We start from the raw sequence: 22,102 nt of genomic DNA on the forward strand, positions 1-22,102 counted from the left end.
CCAGGAAACACATCCACTCGTACTATGGCATCCATGGACACCATATTGGGGATCACTGACCAAGATAATGTGCATATTTATTGGGAAGAGAAGTCCACAGTATCCATGCATACAAGACATTTTTCCAAAACATGAAGGCTACTTTGTATGCAATCCTACAGATTCATCTTTCTGGAATACATAAATTGTAAAGTATATCCTAAGCACAAATTTATGCGGAACAGAAAAAGGGCTCTTAACGAGCAGACATGGTGATAGGATTGGTGGACATAACATTTTATAAACATACTTACTGTTTCACGGCAAGAAAATTTGCTGGATACATGAAAATTGATGAGATTATCACCCACAATTATATATGACACACCGTAACCATCATCAGCAACCTGTGGAATACACATTTCAAATGTTTCAGCTCTGCTATAGAATGCTTCAGTTCACAAGAAACCAAAGTCAATTTACTTTTAAAATCCACTATGAAATTCTCTGCAGTGTAATAAATTGTTTCGAATGAAAACCAGTGAAAATCATTACAGCACAGAGAAAACAGTTGGCCCACATAAATATAAAGTAAATGTTACTTCATAAATAAATTTACTTCATAAATGTTACTTCACTCTGCACCATGGGGCAGGGTGGCACAGAGTGAAGTAACATTTATGAAGTAAATTTATACCACTCTGCCCCGTGGTGCAGAGTGGTAAGCTGCAGTACTGCAGCCCAAGCTCTGCTCACGAGTCACGACCTGAGTTCGGACCTGGCGGAAGCCAGGTTTAGGTAGCTGAACCTAACAATATAATACAAGGGCAACCAATATAACAACCAGTAAAACAAAATTTAATGTAATAATAATGAATTAAAGTCCAAGAATTGAACCAGACATGAAAGTAAGCCCCCATATAAGGGAGACACAGGCAGCAATAGTCAGTGCAACACAGCAGTGTAGTAAGGTGCAAAGTAAGTGCAGTAAGGATCTTAAAACATCTTGTTTGAAGACAAAGCCTTGAATTCTTAATGTTGGTTGACTTGTGTATTTTCTCTACAGGTGTCCACGAGCAAACAAGGGGTACAAAGACCCCAATGACTCTACAAGGAGCCAGCAAAGAACTTGTTTCAATTCCTCTTCCTCAGGAAAAAACAGAGGACCACCTTGAACGCAATGAAGCACCTAGAATCTCTGTTGTGGCAACATGATGCCTACAGAGCCAAAAAGCTTGTAACATAATGCCTACAGAGCTTTTTGCCTCTGTAGGCATCATGTTGCCACAATAGAGATTCTACAGCCACAATAGAGATTCTAGGTGCTTCATTGCATTCAAGGTGGTCCTCTGTTTTTTCGACTCCTGAGGAAGAGAATTGAAACAAGTTCTTTGCTGGCTCCTTGTAGAGTTGTTGACGTCTTTGTACCCCTTGTTTGCTTGTGGACACATGTAGAGAAAACACATAAGTCAACCAACATTAAGAATTCAAGGCTTTGTCTTCAAACAAGATGTTTTAAGATCCTTACTGCACTTACTTTGCATCTTACTACGCTGCTGTGTTACACTGACTATTGCTGCCTGTGTCTCCCTTATATGGGGGCTTACTTTCACGTCTGGTTCAATTCTTGAACTTTAATTCATTATTGTTTTATTAAATTTTGTTAAATTTTGTTTTACTGGTTGTTAGGTTGCCCTTGTATTATATTGTTAGGTTCAGTTCTTGTGAGGGTTGCTCTGTTGCTGTTGTAGGTTTAGGTAGCTGGCTCAAGGTTGACTCAGCTTTCCATACTTCTGAGGTCAGTAAAATGAGTACACAGTTTCCTAGGGGTAAAGTGCAGATGACTGGAAAGGCAATAGCAAACCACCCCGTAAAAAGTCTGCCAAGAAAACGTTGTGATGCGACGTCCTCCCATGAGTCAGTAATGACTCGGTGCTTGCACAGGGGACTACCTTTACCTTACCTAAATGTAACTTTTAGAGCCAATATGGTATGTTTAGTGTGCTGAATACACACAATAGTCTGTTACACTCACAGTGCAATCCTAAGAAGAGTTACCCCAGTCTAAGGCCATTCAAGTCAATGGGCGTAAAATTGCACTGTCAGTTTCAAATCACTATTCTGTCATGAAGTGAGTTTACATTGTGATAGTACTAATTCACAGCTCATTTACTTAGCTACTACTCAAAGATGAAAAATTAAATCTTATGAAAAGCATGACTATATAAGCATAAAGTGATCAGAAAACATTTTGTGCCATGCCTGTCACAAAACCAAATGTTACGTTGGTGGTTTTACTATTATACCACACAGACATAGTGGCACAGGTGTTCAGTACAGTGGTGCCAGCCTCTCTCAAAACCAGGTGCCATCAACCATTCAACTTACAGGTCCAAAGCCACCACCACTGGACTCCATTTCAGGATTCTTGTTCAGATCAATGTGTTGTTGAGGCGTCTGACTTGTTGAAAGTCTCCAGGGCTCTGCCAAAACCTAGCAGAATAAATAGAAACATGAAAACACAGTAGCACTTTTATAAGCTGTTTGCAACATGTATTTGACATTTAACATGCAACATGTATTTAAAATTTGAAATTAGAGAACAGTTCTAACAGTTATTAAATCCACAGAACCAAATTACACAGGGGAAGGGGAAAAGAGACCTTTCCTTCTGTAATAATTATGCCTTCTTTTGACACTGCAATTTCCAGCAAAAGGCATGGCAATATGGAAGTTTTGTTAGTGAAAGTAATTCTCTAAGTAATGGTGATGGCATTATATTTGCACTGGAATGACTGTAGGGCGCATATCAATAGTGACTGGTAGAGTATGAGTCATTTAAATACTCTAGAACACCAGCACACTTAGATTTTCATAAGGGCAGTAAGTTCACTACAGCTAAATTTTCACATGATCAGACCTCTTGCAGGGCAAGAAACCTGCCAGTCAAGGCTAAAATGGACACTAAATTAAACACAACTCTTACTGAAAATAGCAACAACTCATCTGGCTCCCCACTCTATAATGTCCAGCAGAATTTATTGTATTTATACTCTCATACTTGTGTGCCCTAGTCCCCCCCCCCGCCCCTGCCACACACACACACAGTTTATGGGCCAATGTTGCGGAGCAAATGCAGGAAACCACAGCATCTCAGGATTCAAGGAAAGTTATAGAGGACAGGAGTGAACATGCAGCTGGTACTTTGGGTGGCAACTACATGTTTAACCTGTTATCTAGTTTATCTCTTAGATCAGGGTTCCCCAATATGGTGCCTGTAGGCATTTCCCCAGGCACCCACCATGTGCTTCAAAGCAGGTAGTGCCATTGTGAAGGCAGTACCAGTGACTGCCTTCCTACAAATAAAGAGACATTTTACCTGGATCCTCCCCACTGCTCAGTGGAGAAGAATCCAGGTTCCTGTAAACAGGATCTATGAATCAGTTGTGAAATATGGGAGACCAGGAGCACCTGAGCAACAGAGGTGGTGCCTGGATAAGCTCTCTGGTGGTGGTGGTGTGTGTGTGTGTGTGGCATGGGACAGCCATCCAAGCTCATCATGAGGAAGATTACCACTTCTCAAAACTGGGTAAGGAATAAATGGAAAACTGTTTGACTTCCTGTTGCTCCCAGGTGGCTACCAAACAGTGGGGGGAGAGAAATGCCAGAGCAGGGTGTAAAAGTCAAGCACTTCTCCAATTTACTTCTTGCTCTGCCTTTGAGGAGAAGAGCTAGACTTCCTCGTTCTATCCTTTGCAGCCATTCAGGTGCAGCGAGGGAGCTGCCAGGGACAGGAAGACACTGTGACTTAATACTAGCCTCACCACTCCCTTGGGCTGCCTGTGTGTGTGTTTTATCCCTTCCCTGGGGATCATAATCTTTGTATGTATGTTTATCTTCCCCTCCCTCCCCTAGGTAATGTTCAGTGTGTGTGTACGTATGTTTTATTCCCCCCCCCCTCCGGTTGTCATAGTGTGTGTGCATGTGTATGTTACCTTCACTTCCACCCTTGGTTATAATCTCTCTGTGTCTTATCCTCCCTTTCCCCCATAGGTCATCTTCTGCTCTCTTTGAGTGTTTATATTTCCCATCCTCCAGCCTGTTTTGTGTTTGCGTGTGTGTGCACACTTGGCACACCTCCCATGACATCCCTTTTGTAGTGACACCTGCCACTAATAAAAACCTTCCATTTACTACAGTGTTGATGGTTTCTACATTAGGTGATTTTTCCAACTGGCAAAAATTTCAAAACTGGATTTAGGTTCCTTAGGAGTACAGCATTTTACAGCTTGCTCTCTGAGCTTTGGTAATATTTGTAATTGTTTAAAATTTATAAATTTAATTTTTAACAAGTACTGTTTTATATATTTACTAGATTCTACAAAATACAGTATTTTAACAACATGAAACATTAAGTATTGCTTAAACTTAACCTTCCTCCCAAATTTCCATTTCCCTCCATTTTGCAGAATTTCTAGAAATTTTGTTTCTTGGCCACTTACATAATTCTCACTTGTTTATTTGATTAGTACCCATGTTACTTGATTACTCACTTCCTTAAGGAAAGGAGATTCAACTGCTAGATACTTAGACACCACATAAAGACAGAAGAGGTGACGGTCGATGCCAGCACCAGTCATGGCAAGACGGTACAAAAACTGATGTTTAGCAGCAGCAGCCTTGAATAGTGTACACTTCTTTTCAAGCTAAGAAAAAAACCCAAGATTTCAATTTTAAAATAGTATTACAACAACTTCCAAGGCTACAACAAAAACAGTCAGAGCAGCTCCAACCTTAAAAGTCCTGTTAAGACATGCAAACCAAGACCCTCCCCTCCCCCTTCCCTGACCTGCAGCATTCTGCCACTATAACCACCCTGCAAAATGGCTTTTTAGACTCCTGGAGTGTTATAGTAAGCTTTTCAAACACATGAGATGGCATATAGAAGGAATCATGAGGTCAGAAATCAGAAGACAGCACAGCTGAGTATCTGTACTTACATCTCTGGATGGGACACAATCCACATTAAAAATATTGATTTGGCAATTATATTCAAATAACCCAACTTCATATTAAAATTATTTTAGTTTAATGGTAAATAGGTCCCTTCTGTAGAAGTCTTTCTATTTTAAAACATGGAAGTGGACCTCCCACAGAATAACTAGCTAATACTGGAAGCAATAGCTAATTAGAGCAAAGCAGAAGTTGTCACTATTAAACTTTGGATTAGGACAGTAGATCAGAATAAGGGTAGTTATGTTAAATGGCATACTGCTCTTCTCATAACAGTATTTATGCAAGATATCAACTCATTACTAAGTTGATATCTTGCATTACTAAGTACTTTGTCCTTTCAGCAGCCTGATGACTGTTGGTATACATTTCTAGAAGAAAAACACAGATGTACCTTTCTAGAAGCAGAAATACCCAGTGTATTTAACTTATTAATACTTTATATTTTCAAGAGATTCATATGTGATATGGCTACTTCTATAATCTCCATTCCATGAGCTTGTAATGACAGACAGAAAACTGACATGGAATAGGAACAAATACAGTATGTTACAATAGGGAAAAGGCAGGAGATCAATTTATGCTTTCCACTCCTGCAACAGATTGAACACTATATTTTTTTTCCTTCCTGTATCCCTTAGAATTATCATACCCAGGACAGGAAAGAAGAAACTGCTTTCCAAGTGAAGCATTTTCAAAGCTATAACTAATGAAAAATATTGCATCCTGAACAAGCATGTACTCAGGGCATATGTTTTACCCCCCTGCCAGCCCCCCACCCATCTGCCATGCTGCTTGGCAGAACACAAGATGGCAGCACGGGCAGGAGTCCCGGTGTAAGCTCTGCTGTTGAAACACAAATTAAAACTAAATAACATCCACTATTGGAGGCGTTTTAAACTGCAAATGGAACAATAACAACTATAACTAAACAACAACAAAAAATTTTGACCAGCTATCCACCAGCAACAGGAGAGTGAGTTAATCCAGCCATTTGTTGTTTTTACTGAGGCTTGTGAGGAGAGCTGGGTGGAAATACCAGGGCATTTTTCTGAGAATCTGAGACCAAACCCTGACCCAGATCCTGAGTTGGCCACCCAATTGTCCAGTTAAAATCAATAGTACCTGGAGGTTTGGGAACTGATGAAGACAGGCTGGGAAGGGAGAAAAGGTAAAAGGTAAAGGTAGTCCACTATGCAAGCACTGAGTCATTACTGACCCATGGGGGGACGTCACATCACGACGTTTTCTTGGCAGACTTTTTACGGGGTGGTTTGCCATTGCCTTCCCCAGTCATCTACACTTTACCCCCAGGAAACCAGGTACTCATTTTACCGACCTCAGAAGGATGGAAGGCTGAGTCAACCTTGAGCCGGCTACCTGAACTCGGCTTCTGCCAGGACTGAACTCAGGTCACAAGCAAAGCTTGGACTGCAGTACTGCAGCTTACCATTCTGCGCACGTATGAGAAAGGCAAGCCAGCTACTGGGAACGCCAGAAGGGCAACTCTGTAGAGTTGGCTGGTGAAAGATTGTCAAGCTAGCTGGCTGGAAGCCTGGAGGTGGGGGCTAGGTTTGTCCTGAAACTACAGGGTGTTTGAAGAACGACTGAGGATGATGGACCTTTCTAGGGACAACTGCAGAGCCCGTCGGAGCTCTCCGGAGAGTGTCAGAGGCCTCCGAGGAAGCATTGAGGGTGGAGCCCTCTGGAGAACATCAGAGGCCCTCAGAGAGGGCTGAGGGTGGATGAGTGATCCCGAGGCTGTTTGGGGAATACCCGAGGCCTAGGGAGTCATTTCAGAGACTCCTTGGAAAACTTTGGAGGCGCCTGGATGATACTGGAGGTGCCAGAGGGTGTCTCTCAATCTGGAGAGAGTTTTGGAGGCAGAGAACGCCAGAGTACTCTTGGGGATTGAGCGGACTCTTAGGGATTGAGCCTGTAAATGTTATCAAGGTAGCCAGAAGATCCCTGTCCCCTCAGGCTTACATTACATCAGGTGGCCTGGACATAAGCCCTGAAACACCTGGAGAGCTCGGAAACCCTGAAACACCTGGAGAGCTGGTTTTGGGATCTGCTTGCCTATTTAATATTTAATACTTAATATGAGAATAGGCTCTGGAATACTTGCAAACTGGAGCGGAACTGATCAAATAGAACTGATCAAATTACTGTTTCCCAGAAACTAGAGGATTACTTGATTGCACCGCCCTGTTAGTTGTGGCCTTAAAAATAGAGGTGTTTTTCATATCTGTGGCTTTAAATGGAAATTTTCCTGAAAAATTGATAAATTTAAGATAGAAAATTTTTAAAAAACAATTCTTGTTGCTGTAAAATGGAAATTTTTAATATTAAGTGGTTAAACCAATTGAGGATTAATCAGATTGAGAGGGGGATAGGGTTATTGAGCTAGTTTTGAATTGACTGGGAATTGAGCCATTAAGATATGGACAAAGAAATTGCCCTTTGGATTAATAAATTGATTGCTGTATGGTGTGGAACAATTTCTGTGGCTGTTCTTATTGCACTGACCATATTGTTGGATCAGTGCTGATGTGTATTGATTTTAGTTTTGTTTTTATCAATTTTAACTGTTCACCGCCCAGAGCCCCTGGGATGGGCGGTATATAAATTGAATAAATAATAATAATAATAATAATTCCTTGCCACTGGTGAAACGTTGTAGGATGATGGCATATGTAGGGATGTTTGCTAGCATGGAGCCAGGGATCCCAGTCCTCTGGGGATGAGGAAGTTATGGCAGTGGGACCCGGTCTAAGATGAGAAGGTCACAGAGATATGGAAAGGCGTCAGCGCCTTTCTAACCTACATCCCATCCCGAGACATGCTGGTATTGGAGCTAGGAAAACAAGCCCCCCTTCGACGCTGATGTTGTGCAATGCCAGGTTCATAAATAAGGTAGAGTGCATATGTTGCTTGCAATGTGTGTGTGTGTGTGGGGGGGTGAGATTATTAACAAGGTGGCTGGAGAAAGAAAGCTTCAGACAGTGGGGTAGCAGGAACAATACTTTAAGCAAGTGGAGAATATTATACCACTGGGTAGAGCCTCAGGTAATATTCTTCTTGTTCAGTTGTGCACTTTCTCCTAATACCTTAACACTGCCTAATAACTTCTGATCATGCTTTTAGATATTTGTAGCTCCTATAAGGAAAAACAACTGAAAGCTCTTCCAAAAACTTACTACAGTATTAATTTCACCATGAATGCGGCTCCTGCTATGTTCAACAAGGAAGAGTTTATATTGTTTTATTGAGTAGCTAAAAGTAATTATAAATGCATGCATTTATAGGGCAACAACTTTTTGCCATACTAAACTCACACTTTCTGCTGGGTCATCCATAGCTCGCACAAACTTGCATGATTCAACAGTACAGGAACGTACTGTTTCTGTTCTGCCTTCTCGGAAGAGGCGGGTCATAGATGCTTCATAAGTTAAGCAAAATTTTCCCATATCCTTAAATTAAAAATACACAGATTTATAGGGAAGCAGTCAGAAAACCAAAACACAATGCATGCATATCACACTATGAATTACTTTTATGTGAGAAGCAACACAAAAACTTAGGCAGTATATGAGCCAAATTCATGACACATTTTACTAAAGGGACTTGTGTACGGAATTTTGATCTTTATTTTCAGCATCCAATTCATCTTTTATTTACATTCAATGCTCCTTGCACTGGACTGTGTTCAACAACTCCCTACTGAAAACATTGCAGGCCTACACAACATAAAGAGACTGAACTGTGTAGGAGCCACTTTCCTGTAGTACTACCCTAGATGACAAAGTGTGTGAAATTCCAATACATTAGGTCAGGCCAATTTAATTATTTTTGCTTTGGATCTCCGTTGTGGAGAAAAGCAATATATAAATAAGTAAAAGAATAATTAATAAAGATGATGGGGGGGGGGTAGATAAAAGATACTAAGTTTAAGGGGGAGAGAAGGATATAGGGAAATGGAACCATATGGGAGGAGGGAAAGAAGAAATAATGAAGGGAAGGGGATACAGGGAAAAGTGAAGCACCCCCAGCAAGTCCTTACAGGCTTCCCACCATGCAACTGGGTCTGGATCAGCCACTGCCACACAACTGGACCATAGGGGAGAGGCTGCCAGGAGAGAAGAGGGAAAGTTGAAGATGGGGTCAGACAAAGGTGGTTGGGAAGGAGAGAAGAAAGCAGGAAAAGGGGAGAGGCTAAGGGGGTGGCCAGGGAAGAGAAAGAAAACATAATGGGGGCAGAAAAAATGAGATGCCTCTTACAACTCCTTGCGGGACTCCCACTCGTTTGTCCCTATTATAAGTTTCCTACAAAAGCTCACACCCATTCGTCATGTTTCCTTAGAAAACTTCAGGAAGGAACTGTATAAAAACATCTTGAAAACATATAATGCTAATAGCATCACATGCTTCTTAAAATTTATAGAGGATTAAGTAAGGATAGATTTAGCTTTGCAGAGTCAATACGTTTCCACAAAAACTCTTAAGACATCACCTGTGAATACCTTTGTACTGAGTACTTATTTGAATCATAAAGTAATTTACAAAATCAAAATCCCTTTGCAGCAGATAATTAAGAGCTTAATACAATTTCCACTGCAATAGAAACACCAAGAGGTATCCCAAGGCTTGACTGTGATCCCAAATAAAAACATTTTCTATACCTTTTTAATGAGCAAATACCAATGATACCTACCCGGTAGTGAGCAAGCTGCAGTCCAAGTTGCACAAAAGCATCAGGACTAGTTTTTGATCTCTTCATTAATCCTTTTCCAAATGTGTCAAAAGGAAAAGAATGAAAATCCACATCATCTGCTAGAGGCCTTGCAATGTCCAGGGATCTTTCTATCATTTCTTGGCACTGAACAGCAACATAAATGTTATATTACACAAACAGCAGCACAAAATAAAAACCAAAATGAAAAGTTAGGAATTTTGATTAGCAATGTTATTTTGCCTTTGAAGATGATAACAGGTTGATTTTTCTTGTTCTCCACTGACAGAAATAGATTGTTCCCTGTTTTCTCCCTCTCCCAGCAGCATCTTTTGAGCCCCTGAAAGGCTGTGCCAGGGACCAAGCAACCAAAATGGACAAAATGCTATATAGGAGAGGAGTGGAGCAGAGAGGGAAACTGCGCAAGACTGCCCCTTTTCCCCTCTTGCTTTGGCTAAAAGCAGGTAAAATCCAACCCAATGGAAATCATCACGTACTTGTATAGCACTTCCATGTGTTCATGACATGCCAAACCACAGTACATTTTTTCTGTAGCGGATGTCATGAAGAAAACTTCCTAATTGGATACATCTAATGACTAGTCAGACGAACAAGCATCTCCATTAAAAACCAGGCAGAAATGCTCTTCATTCAGACACATGAAAATTATAATTCTGATCCATAGCTGGCTTTGTACTTACCTCTTCAGGGATTTCCCACTGCAGCCTGGTAGGCAAAGGAATGCCTAAATTGACTTCTCCTTTGCAATGGCCATCTTCTGTGTAGCCCAATTCAAGACAGTCAGAAAACATGACATTCTGTGAAGGAGTGAGTGGGGGGTACACACATTGTAAGAACTGTATATATATTGTTTTAGAACAGGGCACTTTGACCAAAGTAATAGTGTTACTCTACAGAAAATACTTTAGATTAAGAATCAGATCCAGAATGTAAAAATGTCAACAGACTCTTGTTAAAACTGGTATTTCACAAACTTTATTTGTACTTTAAGCTAAAAACACATGGCTACTTTTATCCCTTCAGCATTCTGTATTAGTCTGCATTCAGGTGTACTTTTAATCAGAAACTGTGAAATAATAAGTCTCAGAATACCAAATTTAAGACCAGTATGTTAAAATGTCAAACTTTTAGGGTCATGCTTTCTTCATGTTTTCCGAAGAAAACCTTTAATGTGAATATAATTGAGCAAAGCACGTGAATTGTCCCAATGACTATCTGGCGTATATTCTATCCTACAGAAGCCCCTATTGTATTATGTTTAGGCATCTGGTTGAACAATCTCAGAATAGAAAATTTAATAGAAAAACACTGGAATCTTCAGCTTTACTGGACTGATTTGCCAACTTCTTCACTTACTTAACTGCAGTATACTCTTATCACTAGTTCAAGAACAGGGTGGGGATGAGTAGAGGCAAACACTTTGAATCTTCTAGTATTTTATTTCTCTTTAGCAGTACCATGAAGGATGTTTATTGCTTCTGGAACTTTCACTGATTTAGAATGGACAGGTTTTTAAAAATACATAAATAAGGAGGAGCTACTTTCTCACGAGTTCGTTTGGAGAAGTAAATCAGCAGTGAAATGCTTGGTCAGTTTGTTTAAACAGACAGTTATGCTGCAATGTCTGTCAGTTCACTTCTGTTTGTCACAGTCAAACACTCACCTCCCAAAGATGGCCAACAATTGGAGCATCTGCCCAAGAATGTTCAGCATTCAAGCCCATTTTACCATTCTTGAACACTATGAAAGTGAATGACTTGTCAAACCACCTATGAAAGAGAGAAAGTTTCTCACTCAACATTGAATACTTCAGGGTTTATCTTTGAGCATAATCACTTTATAATGATGTAAAGTCAAATGCTAAAGCAATCCGCTACCACTTTAAAGCTGCAAATGCACAACAATGAAAGACATTTCAAGCATACAAGGTTGATGGTTGTTGTGGGTTTTCCAGGCTGTATTGCCGTGGTCTTGGCATTGTAGTTCCTGACGTTTCGCCAGCAGCTGTGGCTGGCATCTTCAGAGGTGTAGCACCAAAAGACAGAGAGCTCTCAAAGATCTCTGTCTTTTGGTGCTACACCTCTGAAGATGCCAGCCACAGCTGCTGGCGAAACGTCAGAAACTACAATGCCAAGACCACGGCAATACAGCCCGGAACACCCACAACAACCATCGTTCTCCGGCCGTGAAAGCCTTCGACAATACATACAAGGTTGATCATTGTATGAAATATCTGAGAATCAAAACTTGTTATGTTATTAATGTCATATATAGCTGCCTATAATTGAGAGGTATGTTTCATTACATGCCACATAAAAGAAAAAAAAAGGTTGATAATTGGTAAAAAGTTGGTTTCCAACAAGAGTTATAGTTTTGGTATATCTACATAATAGACTAACTATCACTTGTTCTCCCAAGGGAGGAGAAGGGTGAGGTTTTACTAAACTGGTATGTATGCTATCCATGCACACATTACTAATCAGACAAGTGGTCTGCACTATCTCTAACCTCAGAGCAAGAGATATATCCAAGTTGCAGGATACATAGCAAATCTGTTACTCTACTAACTGAAAAGGTAAGTTGGGTACATAAGTTCTAAGAGCTGATAGTTCTATGCACCCAGTAATGTACCTGTCATAGCATTTGCCATGCAGAAGTGCCTTTGCATAAGCATCCATTGATACCACCGGATCCTCTTCCCTGTAACCCTGAACAGTGTCATCCATAGTCACAAAGAAAGCTGCCTTTTCAATGGCATCCAAAGACTGCTTGTTCTTTCCACAGGCAAAATATGTCTGGCGAGCCTTAGCCCAAGGAACTCTAGCACAATATACAGAAGTCATAGTTAGTGAGTATAACCAACCTCAAAAAGAATCTCATTTTTTTCTAGCATATTAAGTTGTACCTAATGAAGTAACAGCAAAAACTGCTGTAGAACCCACAAACACTGAATATGAAAAAAATGCAAGGCAGTGACTTTCAAGGTATGTTCTGATGAACCAGAACCTCTATGGGCAACATAAAGCTCAGAGCTCAATGCCAGCTCTCAATACTTACCAGATAGAGAAATTTCAGAGTGGTGGCAATAATCACCTTCTAAAGAGGTTCTCAGAGGTTACAAATCTGTATACACAGTTCTTGAAATTTACTTCATCCATATACCCCCCTCCCACTAGAAATTTTACTAAAAATGCCCAGCCAAATACTACAAAACTCCTCTGTGGCCTGTTACATCTTACATCAGTTTCAGTTGGTTCCCCAGATGCAGCCCCTCCTTAAGAAAGGTGATGACCACCATCAGCCATGTTCTAATAACATCCCAGGGAGATTACTGCAATGTGTTCTACATAGGTCTGCTTTTGAAGATGCTTTGAAAGCTTCAACTACTTCAAAATTCAGCAGCAAGACTACTGTGGTATAAGTTGCAAAACAAATATTTCACCTTCCAAATATTTTACACTGGATGCAGATTATAGGGCTGTGTCATAAATAGCTCAGAGAGATACTTTGGTAGGGACAGGGACTATATGCTGCACTATTGGATACTGTCTGCTGATGCAGATACGTGCCACTAGGGAGTTTGCATGTTGCTTAACATGCCATGTAAATTAGTTATGAGTTGTTTCAGAAAGATTTCATCACTATGTTCAAATTTATGCTTGTTTTAATTTTTTTTCTGCGACTATCCCCTATTGTATCTGTTTTTCATGGAATGTCCTAACTGTTGTTCATTACTGTACCTGCTCAGTGAATGTCCTACTTGTTGATTATAAAATTTAAAGCACCACACAGTGATGAACCAAAATATTTGAAGGAGCACCTATTTCCTCATGAACCTTTTAATGGCTGGGGTTGTTACTTGGAGCTCTACTCTGAATGCCGGTGTTATATGAAATAAGGTGCACAACCATATGAAAGAAGGCTTTTTTGTGGTTGTGCCTCATTATGGAATACCCTCCCCATATATTTATTTATTTACAACATTTCAGTGTTACCTTTCTACCCAATTTAGATTCCACAAGACAGCAAATGTTAAAAAATTTCAAACATTCAAAAGCATTTAAAATACAAATATATATAACTTATATATATATATATATATATATATATATATATATATATATATATATATATATATATATATATATATATATATATATATATAATATTTAAAACAATTAAATAAAACATGATATAAACACAAAACACATACGAGCAGGAAGGAGGGCTAACACGAGTTAGTGAGGGAACACCAAACAAAACAGAAAGTCTTCATCTGCTGGCAGAAGGTAGTGTTAGAGGGAGCAGACAAATCTCTCTGGGGAGATAGTTCCAAAGTTTTGGCACCTCCACAGAGAATGCCCTGTCTAGTTTCAGATGACATAAGCACCCAAAGCAGGGCCTCTGGAGATAAGAGTGGTCAGGGAGGTTCCTATGGCACCGGAGGTTCCTATGGCACCGGAGGTTCCTTCAGGTGGCTGAAATTAAGTGTGCCAAGATTAGTAGTAGTTTATCCTACTTAATTATACATTTGTTATCTGCACCCATAAGAGAGGCTGGAATCTCTGACTTTTCTCATCATCCATTATGTGTCAAATTTCTGTTATACCTAATCCATTCCAGTCCAGAGAATCACACCTAAAAGATTTATGATAGAATTCACATCAAGACTCTCTCTGCCCCAAACACCTCTCCCCATACTCCCCACTTCAGTAATTTTCCTTATAAAAATATGGAATATGATTTCCTTTTCACAGTATGTGAAGAAGTGAGCTCTAATTCATGAAAGCTCAAGCTGAAATAAATGTTACTAGTCTTTAAGGTGCCAATGGACCTCTGTAAAATGTTGATGCTGGATAAAGGTTGTTTGCCTTTACCCAGGCTGATTTCTTTAATGCAATTTGATGTGCTAGTATTTTTAAGTATTTTACACTGTTTCTAATTATTGGCAAGCTGCTTTGAACACTGAAGACTCTCATACAGTAATAATTACAATATATACAACATCCATAAGTTGCAAAATAGTGTAAGGCTGAGAGCCAGTTTGGTGTAGTGGTTAAGAGCGCAGGACTCTATGGGTGCGCGCTTCAGGAATCCAATTCGGGTAAAATTGGACCTGATCCGGAAAGCTCCGGGATGCTGGCCCCGATTCGGAAATCCCAAAGCAAAGCTTCCCAAAGCATTCGTAATGCTTCCCTGTGAGCAGCAGGAAAAGGAGCATTTAAACCCCTGAATCAGCTGCTCGTCGGGAGCTTCCCCAACGAGCAGCTGAGTGCCGGCACTGCTGTCGGGGCCAGGAAACTCCTTGGCCCCATCAGCGGTGGGCGAAGGAGGTGGCGGGGATGCAGGCATAAGTCTGCACCCACCCCCACCGGCGCTCCATTCGCCCGCCGATGTCGGGTTCGAGGAGTTTCCTAGGCCCTGACACCGGCGGGCGAAGGAGGCAGCGGGGATGCAGGCATAAGCCTGTACCCGCCCCCCCCTGCCGGGTGCTTGGTTCGCCCACCGATGTCAGGGCCAAGGAGGTTCCTTGGCCCCAACACTGGCAGGTGAAGGAGGCGGCGGGGATGCAGGCATAAGCCTGCACCTCAGCAGAGCAAAGGTAAGTGGGGGGGCTGGGGGTTGTGGGTTTTTTAAAGGGCCCTGTTGCTTGGCAGGACAGGGCCCTCTAAACTATCAGCTGGCAGGTGGCAGGGAGGGGGCTAAGTGGGGGGGTTGGGAGTGGGGGGGTTGCTGGGAGAAAACCCAGCCCCCTGAATCCCTTTGGAATGCTCCGAATCTTTACATAGCATTCCAAACTGATTAAGATACCCGAATCTGAAGTGGCTTGCCGCTTCAGATTTTGGGTATTTCTGAATGATTTTCCTGCTTCGGGTAAACCCGAAGCAGGAAATCCGAATATTTTCAGCGTGATTCCCCACTCCTCCACTTGAAGCCAGGTGGGTGACCTTGGGTCAGTCACAGCTTCCAGGAGCTCTCTCAGCCCCACCCACCTCACAGGGTGATTATTGTTGTGGAGGTAATAATGGCATACTTGTAAAATGCTCTGAGTGGGTGTTAAGTCATCCTGAAGGACGGTATATAAATCAAATGTTATTATTAATATATTATAAAAATAGTGTCAGGCATTATTTTTGAAAATAGTGCCTGAAAAGGAATCATCACTGCCTGCATCTGGGTGATGTTAGAAATCGCACAAAGAAGCTGCCAACAATGCTTCATTAATCTTCAGTAATTACTGAAGCTGTGTAAAGCGGGGCAAAAATTGAGTATTTCATGGCTAGGAAGAATTTCTGCTGTTAAAATGAATATACTACCAAAATTGAATTTCCTGTTTCAAATGGTCCCAATTCATATAGAACAAAAGATTTTAAACAAGTGGCAGAAAGTAATAAATGATTTCATATGGAAAGGGAAGAAACCAAGAATAAGATTTAAAGTACTACAGGATGACAAAAAATGAGGAAGAATGGCAGTACCAAATATTATACTGTTCTGCCATGCAGCAACATTGGTTTGGATAATTGACTGGATTATAAATCCAAATAGAAGACACGTCATATTGGAGAAAATTGACGCTAAAGAGGGTGTTCATAATTATTTATGGCTTAAGAAATCACTAAAATCCATTCAAAAGCAGGATGAGGTCCATATACTAAGAGATGGACTATTTAAAATATGGGTTCAATGCAGAAATAGACTGAGCACATCAGTCTCACCACAGATGTCGCCAATAAACGCTCACTGTGACGCTGCTACAAGAAATAGAATTGATCAGTTCAGCTATGAATCTATGATAGACAAGCAAAGAAATGTGAAAACTTGGCAAGAAATTGCAGCTCAAGAGGAAAATATTCCAGGGTTGATGTATCACCAAACACTATCTAGGTTCAAAGAACAAACTTTCAAAGAAGGCAGCAATCTAAGAAAAAAAAATTAAATTATTAATAAGTGGTGACCTGAAGCATTTATTAGGGAAAATTTATAAAATTTTATGGCAATACCACTCAGAAATGGAATAAGTTAAAAACTGTATGATAAAATTGATGAAAAACTTAAGAGACACCATCCCCATGAATCAATGGGAAAGTCTATGGACTAAAGATATTAAATTTACAAATAGTCAGTTGTTAAGAGAGAACTGGTACAAAATGTTCTTTAGATGGTATACTACCCCCAAAGACATCACGAAAATTAGTAAGGACTATAGTGGACAGTGTTGGAAATATCAATGCACGGATGCAACATTTTATCATATGTGGTGGACATGCAAGAAAACACGAAGATACTGGATAAAGATGCAAGAAGAGATGCAGAAGATTCTCACGCTCAAGTTAAACCCAAAAAATATGCTACTAAACGTTTTACCAAATACTATTACGAAAGAACAGGGCTATCTTTTCCGGTACATGGTGACAGCTGCAAGAGTACTATATGCAGCAAAATGGAGAGCAGATTCATGCCCTGACATGCCAGAGTGGATAGACAAAATGTACGAATATAATAATAATAATAATAATAATAATAATAATAATAATAATAATATAGCGCTTATATGACGCTCTTCTAGACAGATTAGTGCCTCACCTAGAGCGGTGAACAAGTTAGTGTTATTATTATCCCCACAATACAGCTGGGGCTGAGAGGAGTGGCTTACCCAAGGCCCCCCCCACTGAACTCATGGCAGTAGTGGGATACGAACCAGTAGAGTACTGATTTGCAGCCAAACCACTTAACCACTGTGATGCATCAATGGGTAAATTAACTTTCTGTGTGCAAAATAGACCAATAGTGGAATTCTGGAAAAAATGGAAAGATTTTTTTGATTACTTAAGTTAAAACTAAATTAAGGTAATTAAGTTACAAAGATGGAAGGAGCCCTGTGGCGCAGAGCAGTAAGCTACAGTACTGCAGCCTAAGCTTTGCTCACAACCTGAGTTCAATCCTGGTGGAAGCCGGGTACAGGTAGCCAGCTCAAGGTTGACTCAGCCAGCCTTCCAAGCCTTCTGAGGTCAGTAAAATGAGTACCCAGTTTCCTGGGGGTGAAGTGTAGATGACTGGGAAAGGCAATGGCCAACCACCCCATAACAAAAAGTCTGTCAAGAAAACATCGGGATGCAACGTCCCCCCATGGGTCAGTAATGACTCAGTGTTTGCACAGGCGATTACCTTTACCTTTACGTTACAAAGATAAATCACAGGAGAAATGATTGATTAAAAATTATTGATATTAAAGTTCGGGTATAAGCAACTAAGGAGAGGGGATGAGAGGTATTATATAATTTAGTTGTGCTGATATATATTCTGAATACATCTTTCTATTAGCTTAAATTAAATTCAGATATAGTTCATGTATAAGTTTCTAGGCACTTTCTATTGTTATATCTTTTTAAATAAAATCTTTACTTTAAAAAAAAAAAGCTGCTGCCAGTGTTCCATGAGTTGGGCACTATTTTTAAGACGTGGGGAAATGGCTTCTGATTCAGATTCCTGCTTGCCATGAAACTTACATTGTGACCTCACACAAATCATTCTCTTTCAGCCCAACCTTCCTTACAGGACTGTTATGAGGGCAAAATGGAGAAGGGGAGAAATACATACACTGCCCTGAGCTCCTTGAAGGGTGGAACAAAAATGCACTAATAATACCCTACCCCCATGGTTTGAGAAGTAATGCTGTGTGATGCTATGGAAAGTAAAAATCACATGGACATCAGCTAGCCCTGTCATCAGTATGTTTCAGGCTGTGGACTTCTCTTTTTGTGATTCTGCAAGACAAACTCAAAGAAACCAGAATTCTGAAGGACTTGATTATACAGAACATACTATAACAGAAGAGTTCTGTTGACACAAGCAAATAAATAGTACTAGCAAGAGATTGTTCAAAAAATACAGACGCAAACCAGTTTAGAAGATTATTTTAAAAGTTGGAAAAGGTCTAAATTGTCAATTATGCAAAACAGCAGCAATTAAAAATTATCATACCTATCTCCTGCAGTAAGTGCCGCTAACTTCTCTTCACCAGGCTGGGGCTCTGAGTTGTCATTTAAAATCCGCTGCATTTGGTGCTCAATCTCTCGAGGAGTCAATAGTCTGCCATCATAGTATAGCCACACTTTGTAGTAGCATCCTTTATGATACACAACGATGTGTTTGCTGTCTTTTATGTGCAGGATAGTATCTAAAATTACAACCCAAAGTCTGGAAATGAGCAAGTTTTTGGTGGTATAAAACTTTGACTTAAGGAATACACAACTGCAAACTGCATCAATAATTTATCATGTAAAACCCATTTGCCCAATCTGAATTTGTTTGTAGACATAGGCTTGTAGACACAGGCTTGTAACTATATTCTGTTCATTCCTAATTAAAAATTTTACATGAAAAATATATTTAATATTCAGATATTGTGCTGTATAAAGTTGCCCCATTTTTGTAATCTGTACTCACGACTTGTTTGTGTGTCATATGCTATCTAAATAAATCTGTTTAAAAAAGGGAGGGGGGTATAAAATCTTAACCCTCCCTGTGAAGGCTGTCCACCATCCTGTTTTAAATGTGTATGGATTTTTATTGTATTTTAATATGTTGTTTTTATTTTATTTATTTATTTCAAATTTCTATTCCGCTCATACAATGCTGTAATCCAGCCACTGAGAACAATCAAGCTAAGTCGGTCCAACTGAGTGGCTAAACTGTATAAGCCCCTCCTTCAGTGACAGTTTTCACATAAAGAAGGCTCAGAAGTACACATATAGGCTTCTCTTCAAAGAAAGGTCTGTATCCCTAGTAACTAGTACCTTTCAACTCTTGTGGAAAAGATTCAAAAAATTATTGGCTGAACTGTTACAGTCCTTTTATGTGACTACAGCATTCTTTTTACACAGAGAATAATTTGTTTGGAAGTGATTTCATGTGAGCATTAAAACTTACCACACAGAGGAAGCTAATTCTCCCCCCCCCTTCTCCACCCCCAAGTCTTCTCTGAAGTTTTGACAAGGGGCATGATAAGCACTCATAATCACAGAAGATAAAATCAACTGTATAGCATAATATTCTGTTTTTTACAGGCAAGAAATGTAAATAACACATTCATGCTACAGAAACAAGTTATTAAACCTTTTACTAAAGTGAAAAGCACTATGTGCAAGTTAACAGAGAAAAATGTTTCAAAGTAAAGCCAGCAAATAATAACTCAATGTAAAGAATTATCATTTTTTGTTAGCAAAGATTAACATGCTGAGCAAAGCTTAAAGAGAGATGAGACAGGAAAAAGGAATTATTATTGAGGGCATTAGTAGAGATTTTAGATAACAGAAGGAATATTCAAAAGGTAAACTCACTTGATGAAATTAAAATTAGGTGAAAAAATAAGTAAACGTTGAAGACTAATTCCAAACAGTCATAGTATGAATTCTTAAATGGTTTCTTGCAAGGTCCATTTCAGAGAAAGTCTGTGAACCATTTGAGTCTGTTCCTATCTGTTTTTTTCTTCACCATCATTTCACTTTGTATCACATGCTTTCATCACTTTGCAGTTACTTTCAGCTAAAGAAAGATCCAACCAGCTATTTCCATGCATTTCTTGATAACATTAGGAAACTACAGCAAGTATACCTTCTACCTTATGCACCCTGCCTACTTTGATTCCAAGATCTTAAGTTTCTCCCACCTCTGGCTAATCTGAAATAATATAGTATCGGGTATGTACATTAAAAGAAATAAAATAGTCTCTGCAGAAAAAACCGCCTAACACTATCATGCATGTGTCCTTGGAAGAAGGAAGAAAGCCATAACTTTCTTTCCATTACTCTGCAGCTGCAATCCCTGATAACATGCAAGGCTTTAAAAAGACCCTATGAGCTGATATAAAAGCAGAGTAAGATCATAGTCTTCTAATTAGTAGTGTGCGATTTGGGAATCAGATTCGGGAAAAATATCCAAATCTGGCCCGATTCATAAAGATTTGGTATTTCCAAATCAGGGCCAGATTCGGAAAAACCGAAGCAAAGCTGTCCAAAGTGATTTGGGTCGCTTCGGAAAGCTTCGGGGGCAGCCAATTGCACTTTGCTAGCAGAAATGTGGGCAACCTCCCACAGGAAGCATTCAATATAGCTAGTGCAAGCTAGTGCAAAATCTGTGCTTCAGCCGGCCCCAGATCGGGTGCTGAGAGGACTGCTTGCTCAGTTTTTACCCCGCGGCTTTTGTCAGCATCGGGAGGAGACGTTGAAACACATGGTTAAAGGAGAAAATAAAGAACGGAGACAGGTTTTGTAGAACAACTTCACCTCACCCGGTTGTTCCAACTTTATGGACCAAGACTATTCATGGACTGTTACTGCTATAGTGTGATTTATTCATTGTCTTCCTGATAAGTTGTTTACACTTGTAAGCTTGCACTAAAATTTATTATAGCACTTGTACTTTAAATATTGGAAACCTATATATAAAAATCTGGTTGAATAATTACTTAACTATATTGAATGCTTCCTGTGGGAGGTTGCACACATTTCTGCTAGTTTCACTAGGAAGCAGCCATTCTCTTTATTTGCAATAGCACTTTGCTGGCTGTTTGCATTTGCAAACAACCAGCAAAGTTCTGCTGCTTTCAAGCTTCCCGCACTTTTTACCAGAGGGGAGGGGTAGAAGGAGTGAGTGACTTAGTTGCTTGCAAATAGCTAGGAAAGTGCTTTCAGAGATTCCCGCCTATATTCCTGAATGGGAGGGGTAAGGAGGGGTGACTAGGAGGACAAGGGGTGGAGGGAGATCAGAGAAGCGAGCGAGTTAGGAGTGTCCAATCCTGCAGCAGCATTCTCCTTCCAACCAATGTGATTCTCTGGAAGGAGAGTGCCTTTTTTGAAAAGCTGCAGGATTTAAATTGAAGGGTTTCCTTTTAGCAAGCTTCCATTTTCCTCTGGCTTAGAGAGAGATATGAGAGACTACCTGGATTCTCTCTCTGTGGTGGTCTGGGATTTGGCTGGCCTTCTGGTGGACCCATCTGGATTCTAGACTGCAAGAATTGGATTCCCTCGTGACTGACTGACTCACCGCTGGACTTCAGGAGTGGTAGGAGAGTCAGTCACTGGGGGTTTCTCTTTGGGGGGCACCCTCTTTGGGAGGCCATAAAATGTCCCCCCAAAGTCCAATCTCCCTGAAACGTGGGGGGATGGGAGGACAGGTAGGAGCAGGTCCCCTGGAAATTTGGTGCATTTTGCTTGCAAAATGCCACCCCAAGCCACCTAGAAAGAACCCTTGTTCTTTCCCATAGGGAATAATGGAGGGTGGAGGCAGATGGGGGTACCTCCTTTGGGGGCCATAACATGCCCCCCCCAAAGTCCAATCATTCTGAAACTTGTG

General features: G+C 40.3%; 1 protein-coding gene across 3 annotated transcripts in view; it reads right to left on the reverse strand.

Annotated features, from left to right (window-relative positions):
* Positions 1 to 22,102, reverse strand: part of CPT1A (carnitine palmitoyltransferase 1A) — a 72,245-nt gene that overhangs the window by 8,441 nt on the left and 41,702 nt on the right. For all 3 annotated transcript variants that reach the window (XM_054970593.1, XM_054970592.1, XM_054970594.1), the window contains exons 10-18: positions 18,731 to 18,926; positions 12,377 to 12,565; positions 11,409 to 11,514; positions 10,426 to 10,542; positions 9,707 to 9,871; positions 8,331 to 8,465; positions 4,533 to 4,685; positions 2,368 to 2,472; positions 294 to 386 (exon numbers count right to left, since the gene is read on the reverse strand). In XM_054970593.1, the coding sequence (XP_054826568.1) occupies positions 294 to 386; positions 2,368 to 2,472; positions 4,533 to 4,685; positions 8,331 to 8,465; positions 9,707 to 9,871; positions 10,426 to 10,542; positions 11,409 to 11,514; positions 12,377 to 12,565; positions 18,731 to 18,926 (1,259 nt within the window). The remainder of the gene's footprint in view (positions 1 to 293; positions 387 to 2,367; positions 2,473 to 4,532; positions 4,686 to 8,330; positions 8,466 to 9,706; positions 9,872 to 10,425; positions 10,543 to 11,408; positions 11,515 to 12,376; positions 12,566 to 18,730; positions 18,927 to 22,102) is intronic.

This window comes from Eublepharis macularius, chromosome 2 (genome assembly GCF_028583425.1).
Source record: "Eublepharis macularius isolate TG4126 chromosome 2, MPM_Emac_v1.0, whole genome shotgun sequence".
Classification (NCBI taxonomy): Eukaryota; Metazoa; Chordata; class Lepidosauria; order Squamata; family Eublepharidae; genus Eublepharis; species Eublepharis macularius.